Source organism: Leptonychotes weddellii, chromosome 15 (genome assembly GCF_054177405.1).
Source record: "Leptonychotes weddellii isolate Sample4059 chromosome 15, ASM5417740v2, whole genome shotgun sequence".
NCBI classification, from domain to species: Eukaryota; Metazoa; Chordata; class Mammalia; order Carnivora; family Phocidae; genus Leptonychotes; species Leptonychotes weddellii.
The window spans coordinates 50,917,053-50,929,077 of NC_138383.1; the positions used below are offsets into that span (position 1 = coordinate 50,917,053).

The 12,025-nt window shown below is 62.8% G+C and overlaps 2 protein-coding genes and 1 long non-coding RNA gene across 3 annotated transcripts in view; 2 read left to right on the forward strand and 1 right to left on the reverse strand.

Annotated features, from left to right (window-relative positions):
• Nucleotides 1-234: 234 nt before the first annotated feature.
• LOC115936870 (uncharacterized) lies at nucleotides 235-6,141 on the reverse strand. The gene is made up of 3 exons (XR_014140674.1): nucleotides 5,847-6,141; nucleotides 1,062-1,187; nucleotides 235-733 (listed from the first exon to the last, which is right to left on the reverse strand). It is a non-coding gene; the product is annotated as an uncharacterized LOC115936870 (long non-coding RNA).
• On the forward strand, nucleotides 2,011-4,484 carry GGT6 (gamma-glutamyltransferase 6). Its single transcript, XM_006746986.3, has 4 exons — nucleotides 2,011-2,192; nucleotides 2,780-2,982; nucleotides 3,070-3,183; nucleotides 3,451-4,484. The coding sequence occupies exons 1-4, from the start codon at nucleotides 2,056-2,058 to the stop codon at nucleotides 4,482-4,484; spliced, it is 1,488 nt and encodes a 495-aa protein (XP_006747049.1). The 5' UTR covers nucleotides 2,011-2,055.
• A 49-nt stretch (nucleotides 6,142-6,190) lies between the features above and the next one.
• MYBBP1A (MYB binding protein 1a) overlaps nucleotides 6,191-12,025 on the forward strand; it is a 12,169-nt gene continuing 6,334 nt past the window's right edge. Inside the window, exons 1-12 of the mRNA XM_081806018.1 lie at nucleotides 6,191-6,434; nucleotides 6,569-6,664; nucleotides 7,351-7,434; nucleotides 7,522-7,596; nucleotides 7,695-7,802; nucleotides 8,778-8,953; nucleotides 9,043-9,210; nucleotides 9,329-9,446; nucleotides 10,450-10,745; nucleotides 10,970-11,080; nucleotides 11,581-11,706; nucleotides 11,888-12,019. Coding sequence (XP_081662144.1) covers nucleotides 6,228-6,434; nucleotides 6,569-6,664; nucleotides 7,351-7,434; nucleotides 7,522-7,596; nucleotides 7,695-7,802; nucleotides 8,778-8,953; nucleotides 9,043-9,210; nucleotides 9,329-9,446; nucleotides 10,450-10,745; nucleotides 10,970-11,080; nucleotides 11,581-11,706; nucleotides 11,888-12,019 — 1,697 coding nt within the window. The 5' untranslated portion in view covers nucleotides 6,191-6,227. The remainder of the gene's footprint in view (nucleotides 6,435-6,568; nucleotides 6,665-7,350; nucleotides 7,435-7,521; nucleotides 7,597-7,694; nucleotides 7,803-8,777; nucleotides 8,954-9,042; nucleotides 9,211-9,328; nucleotides 9,447-10,449; nucleotides 10,746-10,969; nucleotides 11,081-11,580; nucleotides 11,707-11,887; nucleotides 12,020-12,025) is intronic.

Sequence of the window (12,025 nt, forward strand, 5' to 3'; positions counted from 1 at the left end):
TGTTGTCACTCCTGTTTTATGGAAGTGGCGTCAAGACTCCCCATAGCTACACCACGTACCCACAGCCACGTGGTGAGTCCATGGCAGAAACTGGACAAGATCTTAGGAAGGAAGGACCGACCCTCATTCTGAGATTGTAACCTTCCCTGGTTTATGAAATGAGAGCAGATGGTCTTTGTGACCCCCTCCCACACACACATCCCCTTGGCAAACAAAAAGGAGGCGACCCTCTGCTGGTATCTCCATATGGTTGGTTCAGTTTTTATTGGGCCGAGAAATCAGAAACCCCGGAAGCCAGCTTAGAGTGAGCTGAGGGGAAGTGGGAGGCAGCAGGTGTCCATGATTTTTTGTGGGTCAGTGCTACTCAAATTGTGGTCCCAGGATCACCCGGGAGTTAGGAAAGCAGAGTCAGAACTCAGATCTCACAAATACCCGGAGTGATTCCAATGCACCCGAAGTGGAGACCACCCCACCTGCTTGTGAAGAGGCCAAGAGAAAGGGGAGGGGCGGAGAGCCACGCGGCATTGGATGATTTCTGTGATTGTTGTTTCAATGTAGAAAATACTTGAGCTTTAGGGCGCCTGGGTGGCTCAGTCGTTAAGCATCTGCCTTCAGCTCAGGTCATGATCCTGGAGTCCCGGGATCGAGTCCCACATCGGGCTCCCTGCTCGGCAGGGAGTCTGCTTCTCCCTCTGACCCTCCTCCCTCTCATGCTCTCTGTCTCTCATTCTCTCTGTCTCAAAAAAATAAATAAAATCTTTAAAAAAAAAAAAAAAGGAAATACTTGAGCTTTAAAAAAAATAAATGAAATAAAATGTACTTCCAGAAAAGAGCCTGTCATAAATGCACAGCTGGATGCATTTCAACAATCGGCACATTCGGGAAACCCACATCAGACTAAGAAACAGAACCTCACCCGCACCGCAGAGGCCCTCTCGCGCCTCCCCCAGTCACCACCTGCCCTGCGATCTCTGGGCCCTAGCAGCAGACAGAATGCGTCGTCCCACCTGGCCCCGGCCCGTGTCACTGCTGGGGAGACACACCTGCATTTCCGCGCTCACCTGAGGAGCCTCTGCCCGCGTCCTGCAGCGTGACGTGGGGCTGGCCGCGTACCCGTACTTAGGAGGGTATCTGTGCCCTTGCCCTCCGGACGTCGTAGACAAGGAACCAGCATGGAAATCATGAAGCTGCAGGACAGAAGGGGTCAGTGAGGCCATGGGGTCCTGGGCCAGCCAGAGGCAGGAGCCGGGAGGGGCTGGGGCCAGAACCAGAGGCCGAGAATGGCTTTCCCCTTGCAGTGGGGAGGAGAGAACCCAGTGGGAGTGGCCTTGATGGGGCTGCATGACATGGGAGGTGGGGTCATCCGCCGGGGCGCATCGGAGAGTCAGGATTCGAGGCCGGGGAGCTGGAGGTGTGAGTGGGCATGGGGGAGACGGGTCGGCACGGGGGATGAGCGCGCCGAGGCTGGGGTCCACGGCGTGTCCCACAGCAGCCTTCTGGGCAGTGAGACCTCGCCACCGAGCAGGTGCCGGGGACTCAGGGTCGGGGCCGTGGGCCCAGGAGGTCTGCAGTGCCACCCTCTGGCAAGAGCCGCAGGACATGCCCCGGAGTCACCTTCCCCACCCTCCCGGTTGCTCCCCAGACAGAGAAGGCCAGGCTTGCCCACGCGGGCAAGTCACATGCCGAGCCCTGACCCAAGCCACACTGAGTCCCGAACAGGCCGGGGATCCAACGGCTGCCTCCCCGGAGGGTGGGGGACCAGCGGGAGTCCTGGCTGGGTCTCAGGCTCGCGGCTGCGGTCCCCGGGGCTGGGCTCCTCCTTCCTCACGGAGCTGCACCCCCGTCCCAGGCTCCCCAGCCCTGAGAGTCCCCAGGCCTGTGCCCTGATGGGGCAGCCTCGCACGCAGACTCCCTGGCCTCGCGCCCTGCCCAGACCTGTTCTAGATTCCACACCACCCTTCCCCAAGGCTGCCTCCACACCCCCCAGCCAAGCGCAGGTGAGGCTGGGACTCCACAGGGAGGCTGGCAGGCTGCAGAGCTGTGCACCGTGGGGCCATGGAACCGCCCGCAGGGCCGGTGCTCTACCAAAAGCTGCTTCTCTGGGACCCCAGCTTGGGGTCTGAGGACGACGAGGAGGAGGAGACATCAGAGCTGGTCGCTCCTGACACCCGGAGGCCCCACGACTCCTTGGGGTGAGTCAAGGAGGGGCCTGGGCACCCGGCACCTCAGGCCTGAGGCTGGCAGGTCCCTCCCTCCGGAGCCCCCAAGGTGGGGACGGAGGGCGGACACCCCCACGCTTGGTTCGGCTCCAGGAACTTTCTGGGTGAATGAGAGAAGCGGCACTGCGGCCCCAGACCTGGTCTCCGCCAGTCAGTCCAAGGTCTGTGTGTCTGAAGGGACGTTCGTCCCAAGCCAGGTGCGCCGGCTACTCTGTCAAAGGTCCCCAGCCCCCACCCCTGGCGCAGGAGGCACCTGCTGGGCAGGTTGGAGCCTGGCTACACCCGGCTGGGCTCTGCTCCTCAAGCCGGCCAAGTCCACCTCAGGCCTCCCTCCTCCTGGCTCAGCCCTGCCTCCCCCAGAGACCCACTCCCTGGCTGTCCTGCTTCCCCAAGCCCCTTCCAGTCCCCACGTCTCCTCTACGCTGTGCCAGGAGGCCCTTGGCGACCGTGCACCCCTCTCGCAAGGAAGGCCACACCTTTGGGGAAGTATTCTCTGGGTTCTCTCGGGACTCTTGGTTGTCCCCCAGCCCGGCCCTGGCTCAGGACACCCCTCTCGGCAGGAACAAGTTTGGCGGGCTGCCCGGGGTCTGGGCCCGCCTCGGTGCCGCCCTGCTGCTGCTGGCCGTTGCCTTCTCCCTGGCCGCGAGGCAGCTCTACACCGGGGGTGACCCTGCGGCAAGCCTGGGCTCAGCAGCCGCCCGGCCCGGCGGGCACCCCCACCACCCCGGCGTGTACCACCACGGGGCCATCGTCAGCCCTGCAGGTCAGAGCTGGGGAGCTGCTCCGGGGAGGGGAGGGCCCGGGGCCCTGGCCCCTGGCCACTCCCCAGACAGTGTCTTCCTGGCCACAGCCACGTGCTCCCACCTGGGCCGAGAGCTGCTTGCCGCCGGCGGCAACGTCGTGGACGCAGGAGTGGGAGGAGCTTTGTGTCTGGCCGTGGTGCACCCCCATGCCACAGGTCTAGGTCAGTGACCCACGACCCCAGGCGTGCTCCGTGACCTGGAACTCGGGCCCTGACCTCAAGGCCGCGCAGTGGCAGGACCTAGGCTGTGGCCCCTGCTCCGCGGCGCACGTGATCTTGACCCCGGGGCCTACTGACTGACCCCCATCTCCAGGCCCAGAGAGTAACTCCCGACCGCGGTCAGCGCCCTTCACCCAGGGCCACTGCGTGACCCTGAGTGACCCTGGCCCAGGGCCACTGAGTCCCGTGTGACCCCTGTGTCTCCTCCAGGTGCCATGTTCTGGGGTCTCCTCTACAACAGCACCTCGCGCAGTTCAACTGCCCTGACGTCCGGCCCGGCCCAGACCCTGGGCCCCGGCCTGGGGCTGCCGACCGCTCTGTCCACCCTGCGCTTGCTGCACATGCACTTTGGCCACCTGCCCTGGCCGCGACTGCTGGTGGGCCCCGCCACGCTGGCTCGAGAGGGCTTCCTGGTGGACACAGCCCTGGCCGCGGCTCTGGCAGCCCGGGGCACAAAGGGCCTCTGTCCACTACTGTGCCACGCCGATGGGACGCCCCTGGGCCCCGGGGCCCGAGCCACCAACCCCAAACTGGCAGCTGTCCTGCTCAGAGCAGCCCTTGCCCCCACCCCAGACCTTGCTGGGGACGCCCTGCTGAGCCTGCTGGTCAGAGACCTGGGGCTGCAGGGGCCCTCGTCTGGGCCCACGCCCGCCCTGGAGGCTGCACTGCAGCTAGCCGTGCCCCAGGGCATCCTGTCCACCACCCCCAGCCCCTCGGCTGGTCCAGAGCTGCTGACAGTGCTGGGGGCAGCCCTGCGCTCCGGAGGGCCCAGCCCCGACCCCTGCCCAGCGCCCCTGCAAGCTCCCGTGACCCCTGTGGGCAGTGTCCTGGCCACCATAGACAGCAGTGGCTCTGTGCTCCTCCTCGCCTCCTCACTCAACAGCTCCTTTGGCTCCGGACACCTGTCCCCGAGCACTGGGGTGCTACTTAGCAACCTGGTGGCCAAGCCAACGGCCAGTGCCTGGGCCTGCCCTCTCATCCTCCATGGCAGTGCGGATGACACAGAGGCTGATGTGTTGGGGCTGGTGGCTTCGGGAACCCCGGCAGTGGCCAGAGTCATGACTCATGCCTTGCTCAGTCACCTGGCTGTGCCCCAAACCCAGGCCCAGCCCCAGCATCAGCAGGGACCGACACCGAGCACTAGTGTTTGTGGCCAAGGGATCCTGCTCCAGGTGGCTGCTCAGGCAGAGCACGCCCACGTCTCCAGTGTCCCCAGTAGCTGCTGCACCTTCCAGGGGTTCTAAGTGGGGGGACGTGTCTAGCAGGGGGTGGGAGGGTGGGGGCCTCAAGCCCGGAGGCAGGAGCAGAGCAGACCCCGCAATGATGAAGTGCATAGACAGTGCACGTGAGTTATGCGGTCACTGCTAGCTCAGGCCCACGACCTCCGGCCTGGTCAGCATCCTGGACTCCAGATCTGGCTCTTTTCTCAGCTAAGGAAACTGAGGGTATTGGGGAAAGAGCCCCAGGACCCGGGGCCAGCCCCGAGTTCAGATCCAGCTCTGGGAAGGACAGGCAGAAGAGTGCCAAGCCCCTGCCTTGGCTCCAGGCCCCGTGGGCAGGGCAGGCAGAGCTTGGGGTACTGCTGGCCTCTCTGTCTTCGCCTTCAGGCCACTCTCTGCCGATCTCTCTCAGCTGAGCTGGAAACAAAATAAAGATCCAATCTCCTGTGCCATTCCTGCTTCCCAGTTTCCCACCAGCCTGTGAGGTGCTTGGTGTCGTGGCCTCCCCCTTGGGCAGCACAGCAGACCCATACCCGGAGAGGCAGAGCCTGGGCCACTGTCTTCCAGCTTCCCCTGCTCTGCTCACCCTCTGCTCCTGGGGCACCATATACATGAGGTACACATCTGCACCTCACTTCCTAAAGCAGCAGAACAAGGAAGGGGGTGACAGGAGGAGCAGTGGGGCCCAAAGGAGCTGGAGCTGGGGGCATGGGACTTAAGGGGGGGGTGTCGGTCCTGATATTGCCCACCGCCCGCGTCCCCCAGGGCTGAGGTCTCTCCGGATTGCAACCCTCCAGAGACAGCTTCTGCAGTCCAGATGCAGGGGTGACCCGCAGCACTGCTCCCTGCCATTGCAAAAGTCCTCTTTGATTTCGTAGAACTCACGTCCCCAGCTCAGTGAACGGCACCACCATCAACCCAGTCACGTTAGCCCTCTCTTTCCTTCTCCCCCACATCCATCACCCCCCCAGCCAGCTCCAAATTAGCTGGGCTCCGACCTGCTCATTTCACCTCGCTCCAGCCCACCACGGTCCCGAAGTATTCTTGGAGCTTCTCCCTCTGCGATCCCGCAATCCATGCCCCACACAGCGCCAAGTAATCTCTTAAGGAGGTAAATAGGATCAGGACTTGCCCATGCATAGAACCCTCCAACTTCCCAGCCGCGCTCATACTAAAATCCCAGAGTGAGGGGCTCCCGGGTGGCTCCGTGGGATAAGCCTCCAACTCTTGGTTTCCGCTCAGGTCGTGATCTCAGGGCCGTGGGATGAACCCAGGTGCAGGCTCCGCTCATCGGGGAGTCTGCTTGAGACTCTCTCTCTCTCTCCCTCCCTTTGCCCCTCCCCTGTCTAAAAAAGATAAGTAAATCTTTAAAATAAATAGAGGCACCTGGGTGGCTCCGACAGCTGGGCGTCTGCCTTCGGATGGGGTCTTGATCCCAGGTTCCTGGGATCGGGTCCCGCGCCGGCCTCCCTGCTCAGTGGGGAGCCTGCTTCTCCGTCTCCTCTCTGCTCATGCTCTCTTCTCGCTGTCTCTGTCGCTATCTCTGTTTTTCTCTCTCAAATAAATAAATAAATAAAAATTTTTAAAAAAGTAATAGCCCCCCCAGGGACTGCACCAGGGCGGGGCTGGCCCCGCCCCAGACCCCGCCCCAGGCGGCTATGCTCCGCCCCCTGCCCGGCAAGGCCCCGCCCCGTGGCCGACCCAGCGCGCACGCGCCGCGACCTGACCCGGAAGAGGCTGTCTTCAGAGCCCACGTGTTCGCGGAGCATGGCGGAGATGGAGAGACTGGGCCTGGCTGAGTCTGTGTCCCCCGGGGGGGCGGCCAAGAGCGGACCCCAGCCCGCCGACCGCGAGGGCCTGCTGAAGCAGAGCCGCGAGTTCTTGGACTTCTTCTGGGACATCGCGAAGCCGGAGCAGGAGACGCGGCTGGGGGCCACGGAGAAACTGCTGGAGTACCTGCGCGCGAGGCCACAGGTGCGGGGCGGGGGCGGGGCGGGGGGCTCGTGCCTCCGGCGGGGGAGCGGCGGCGGCCCGGGAGGCTGGGGGAGCGCGCTCGGGGCGGCGGTGGGCCCGTGCGGGACGGCCGTTCTCACTGCTTGGCTCGGCAGGGCTCCGAGATGAAGTACGCCCTGAAGCGCCTGATCTCCGGGCTCGGGGTCGGGCGAGAAACCGCCCGGCCCTGCTACAGTCTGGCCCTGGCGCAGGTGAGGGGGCGGCTCCGGGAAGGGGCCCAGCCGTGCTGCGCGGAGCGGGGGAGCGGGGAGGGCGGCCTCTCAGCTGCGAGCGAAGGCGGTGGTCGGGGCGGTGGTCGGGGCGGCCTCTGGCTGAGGCTCGGCGCCCCCCGTGGAGGCGCGGAAGTGTCTGAGCAAGGCCTGTCTGCGGAGAAGCAGGTGGGCCAGGAGGCTGAGCACGTTTTCTCTTTGGGCACGTGGGTCGCCCAGTGTCCGTGGCGCATCTACTGGGCGTAGTGAGCTCTGGGGTGGGTTACCTCGCCTTTGCAGGGTCCAGGGCTCTCTGCCCTCCAGGGGCACTCCGCGGGTTGTAGGCTGCCCCTGAGGCTCGTGGGCAGCTGGGAGGGCATTCAGGACCCAGTCCCTTAGGAACCCCCTTGGGGGCAGCCCAGGGCAGGCCGTGCAGGTAGAGTGGGAGTGTCAGCCAAAGGAGGTACTCCGAAGCCTGGGTGGGCCTGAGGCAGGAGGCAAGACTGAGCTCCCTCTGAGCAGCGGTGTTCACACACCGGCACCGTTCAGGGGCTGAGCAGTTTCAGAGGCACCCAGGGCCTCTGGGCAGAAGTTGAAGGGAGACTTGGGAGGAGGTGGAGGTCTGCTGTGTGGGGCTGGACCTCCCTGCACTGAACCCCTGTCGCCCTCCTGCTCCAAACCCCTGGCAGCTGTTACAGTGTTTCGAAGACATTCCCTTGTGCAGCGTCTTGCAGCAGATACAAGAGAAGCATGACCTGCAGAAAGTTAAGAAGGTGAGAGTTAGTGGCCTTAGGGAGACTGGCAGCCCCAGGGTGGGGTTCTTTGGGCCCTTTTCACTGATGTCTGAAATTCTGTCCTAGGCAATGATGAGACCTGCTCTTTTTGCAAACCTGTTTGGGGTGCTAGCCCTCTTTCAGTCAGGCAGGCTAGTGAAGGTAAGAGCTTTGAGGTCAGGGGGTATGTGGCTGGGCTTGGCAGTGGGGGGGACAGTGGCATGCCCTGCTCATAATCTTCTTCCCTCTGTGGGCACCAGGACTCAGAGGCACTGATGAAGTCAATAAAGCTGCTGCAGACCCTGGCCCAGCACTACAACCACTTGCAGGAACAGCCCCAGAAGGCCCTGGTGGACATCCTCTCTGAGGTACAGGCTTACCAGTGTGGGGCTTCAGGTAGAAATGCTGAGAGAGCAGGGAAGACGTAAATGCTCCAGAGTAGCATCATTCTGTAGGAAGGTATTTAGCCTGACATACTTGAAGTAAAGTTTGAGCACACAATCGATGTAAAAGTTTGCAGAGGTTTTTTTTACGTTGTGCTCCCATCGAGTCACTGGAATCCAGTGTGTATTTTGTATTTAGGGCCCACCTCCACTGAGATTAGCACATTCCAAGAACTCAGCGGCTGCCATAGTGGACGGCACAGTTTTAGAATAGCACCTGTCACGTGGCAAGCATATAAAACACATTTGCCATTGTTGTTTTGGACAGAGCTGACCCCCCAGGGCCCCGCTGCCCTGCTTGGGAAATGGAGGTGGGCTAGTACCTAGAACCCTTTGCTCTTGAGGAAGAGGCAAGGACCTGAATTCAAATCCCAGCTCTCCACTTGGGGCACCTTGTATAAGAAATGAGCTAGTCCCTTGGGGCACCGGGGTGGCTAAGGTGGTTAAGCATCTGCCTTCGGCTCAGGGTCCTGGGATGGAGCCGCATGTCAGGCTTCCTGCTCAGTGGGGAGCCTGTTTCTTCCTCTTTTTCTATTCCTTCCTCTGTTCATGCTCGGTCTCTGTCGTTCTCTCTAATAAATAAATCTTAGAAGAAAATGAACTAGTCTTGAAAAAACCAAAAGAATAATTAAAAGGGTAGCTAATTAGCGTCAGTGGGCTAGTTACTAAAAATCCAAGTTCCCAGGACTGGAGGTGGGGTGAGCTTTTTAACAAACACCTGTTCATGATTCTGGTGCCTAGCAGGGTGGATGGTGGCTGTCCCGCCTCAGACTGGCACTGTGTCGGGGCCTCACAGAAGCCTTGCAGGTGGAACAGGGCCCACAGGGCTCACTTCACAGGGGAAGTGGCACAGGATGCTGGGAGGGAGCGACCCTCCCCCAACCTGTGTCCTCACCCCAGGTCCCAGAAGCCACGTTGCAGGCGATCCTGCCGAAAGTCCTCAAGGCGGACTTGAATTCAGTGCTGGGCTCCCCTGAGCACCTGGAGCTCTTCCTCTTGGCCCAGCAGAAGGTGCCGGAGAAGCTCAAGGAGCTGATGGGACCAGTCAACTTGTTCTCAGATGAGAACATCCCCAGGTGTGAGGGAGGTGGGAGGATGGGCTCCCCCAGGGACCCTGCTGTCTGGTTGGCCCACGCCCCCTGAGTCCCCTCTGCCCCCTCCCCAGACTGGTGAGTGTCCTGAAGACAGCAGCTTCTTCTGTGAAGAAGGAGCGCAAGCTGCCCGCCGTGGCCCTGGACCTGCTCCGCCTGTCGCTGCAGGAGGGCAGGTTCCCCCGGTTCTGGAAGGAAGTTGTGGAGCAGGGGCTGCTGAAGAAGCAGTTCTGGCCCGCCAGGTGCGCGGGGCCCTGGCCCTCTGCCCCCCCTCCCTGGCTTGGTGGTGGGGCGGGCTCGGGCCCCGAGTGCACCCAGCACGGCCAGGCCTCTGACCAGCCTCTGCCATGCACCCCTCAGCTACCTGTGCTTCCGCCTGCTGGGCGCGGCGCTGCCTCTGCTGTCCAAGGAGCAGCTGGCCCTGGTGATGCAGGGGGACCTGATCCGGCACTTTGGGGAGCACACGGTCACCGCTAAGGTGGGTACCCCCCCCCCCAGCACTGCCAGGAGGGACAGGCTACCTCTCGGGTCAGCTAGCTTCTTGAGAAGAGGCTTGCTCTTGGCTGCAGCACCCCGGGTCTTCCTGCCTCGGTGGTCCTGCTGGGGAACTGGGTGTCCCTTCCCTCTGGGTCCCCCCCACCCTTCCCCTCCGAGTGGAGTTTGGCAGGGTCAGTCCTTCTGGCCTCAGGCCCCTCAGCAGAGGCGTGTGTGGCCAGCGGCCCGCCCAGCCCTCCCCCACCCCCAGCCGGTGTGTTCTGGTGAGCAGAGTCGTCCTGGTCCGTGGCCCCATGCACTGGACAGGAGAATCAGGTGCCGGTTAGGAGTTCAGGGTTGGGAGCCAGGCTGCCCCCCGGCCCCAGGCCTGCCTCTCTTCCGTGAGACCGGCGTCTTCGCCAGAGGTTCTGTGAAGATGACAGGGTCAGAGCCCCTGGAGCGCTCACAGCGGGCTCCTGGGTGTGGGTGTTCTGGGTGGAGCGGGGCCGGGGCGGCCATGCCAACAGCTCCGTGTTCCAGAGGCACCGCTTGGAACCCTGTGGCCCTGAAAAGTCAGGGGCCAGTTTTTGTTTGCCATCTTTTTTTCATCTGTAAGATGACAGAAGGGGTCCAGGGTGAAGGGTTGTCGTGAAGATGAAACCTGCTGCCGCACAAAGCCACGTGGTGTGCGTGGCACGCAGTGCGCCCCTGGGAAGAGTTGGGCGCTGAGCCCCACGTGACACAGCTAGGAGCTGGTCAAGGGGGCTGATGGCCCAGCCCGGAGTCTCCCTGAGCCTAGAACCCAGCCTGTCCTGGGGTGGGAGTGGATGGGTGGTAGCCCACCGTGATGCCCAGTGGAAGGGTGGGAGCCGTGGTGGGGGAGGGGCTCGGCCTGGCTGTGGACGAGGCAGGGGGCTTTGCCACGCCTCAGTCTCACCTGTTGGGGAAGAGGCCGGAGGGGCCATTGGACACTCTTGGCTGGTGACCCCGGTGTTGGCCTCTCTCAGCTCCCAAACCAGTTCAAGTTTGCTCCGGAGATGAACGAGTACGTGGGAACCTTCCTGGAAGGCTGCCGGGATGACCCCGAGCGGCAGTTGGCTGTGGTGGTGGCCTTCACCTGCATCACCAACCAGGGCCTCCCTGTCCTGCCCACATTCTGGAGAGTCGTGCGGTCCCTGAGTCCCGGTGCCCTGAAGGGCTACGTGGCCTGGCTACGGAACATGTTTCTCCGGCCTGACCTGGACTCACTGGTGGACTTCAGCACCAGCAACCAGAAGAAAGCCCAGGATGCTTCGTTGCATGGGTGAGTGGGCGTGCAGAGCTCAAGGAGCTGGGCCCTCGTTCCCATGGGATGGCGGCCCTTGGGAGGGGAGGGGAGGGACAGAGCTGAGCCGCAGCTCTCCCAGAAGGCCTGAGTTTCCTCGTGTGTTCCCGTGCTGGTGGTCGGGGTGGGAGACCTTGGAGTTTCCGTCTCCGAGGTGGGGCAGAGCAGTACCCTTTATCAGTAACCTGGCTCCCACCCGCCAGGCCTGAGCGAGCTGTGTTCCGGCTGCGGAAGTGGGTCATCCTTCGCCTGGTCAGCATCGTGGACGCCTTGCATGCGGAGAAGGAGGACGACATGATTGAGGAGGTGGCCAGGTGGGACAGGCTCTGCCCCCAGCCCCCCGTAGGGGCCAAGGAATTGGGCCTCTTTCCTAGTCCTGGTTTGGTCTCCCTGGATTCAGAACCCTTGGGGTCGGGTTGCCAGGGGGAGTAGGTCATTCTTACCCCTTGGGCAGAAGGCGGTTCAGGGAAAACCCCTGGGAGCCCACGAAAGGAAAGGGCCCAGGAAGCATAGAGCTGTGTGGGCCGCAGACTCCGGCACTGGCCGGGCGCTCCCTCAGCCCTCACCATGGTGCCGGGGGTGGGGGGGCAGCCCATGTTTGCAGAGGCCGTAGCATGGTTTGATGTGACAGCCTCACGTCTGCCTTGCCTTCGAGGGACAGGTTCCAGTTCTCTCCACAGTTGGGGCCAAGTCATGTTCAGCTGGAGATCCAGACTCAGGAAACGGTCCTTCTGCCACCACCTGCCACTGGGCCCTGGGTGATGCCCTCCTGGGAGGGGGCTGCTGAGACCCATGGCTCTCCTGCCCTCCCCAGGTTTTGTTTCTTCCACTCGTTCTTTGAGACGAAGAAACCCACGTCCCAGATTCCGGAGACGGAGCAGCAGTTCTCCTTCCCTCTGGAGAGCCGGACCCGGGAGGTGGTCGGCAGTGCCTTCTTCAGGTGGGCCAGCCTTGGAGCAGGCAGGGTGGGCGAGCAGGGTGGGATGAGGTCGCTCACTTCCTCGGTTCTCAGCTGGGAGGGCGCAGAGGCCCAGTGAGCTCCAGTGGGTCAGGGTGTGGGCGTGCTGGGAGGGGGCCATGTCCGCGCCCCGGCCTGTGACCCCGGCCCTGCCCTTCCCCAGCCTGCTGCAGACCATCAGCACCCAGTTCAGACAGGTGCCGGAGCAGACCCAGAACGGGCAGCCCTGGACCCACCGCCTGGTACAGTTTGCAGACTTGCTGTTGAACCACAGCCGCAACGTGACCCCCCTGACGCCCTT

Coding starts and splice junctions, on each gene's coding strand:
- GGT6 (XM_006746986.3), top strand. CDS start 2,056: ATGGAACCGCCCGCAGGGCCGGTGCTCTACCAAAAGCTGCTTCTCTGG. Junction 2,983..3,069: donor GGCCATCGTCAGCCCTGCAG/GTCAGAGCTGGG, acceptor TCCTGGCCACAG/CCACGTGCTCCCACCTGGGC. Junction 3,184..3,450: donor CCCCCATGCCACAGGTCTAG/GTCAGTGACCCA, acceptor TGTCTCCTCCAG/GTGCCATGTTCTGGGGTCTC.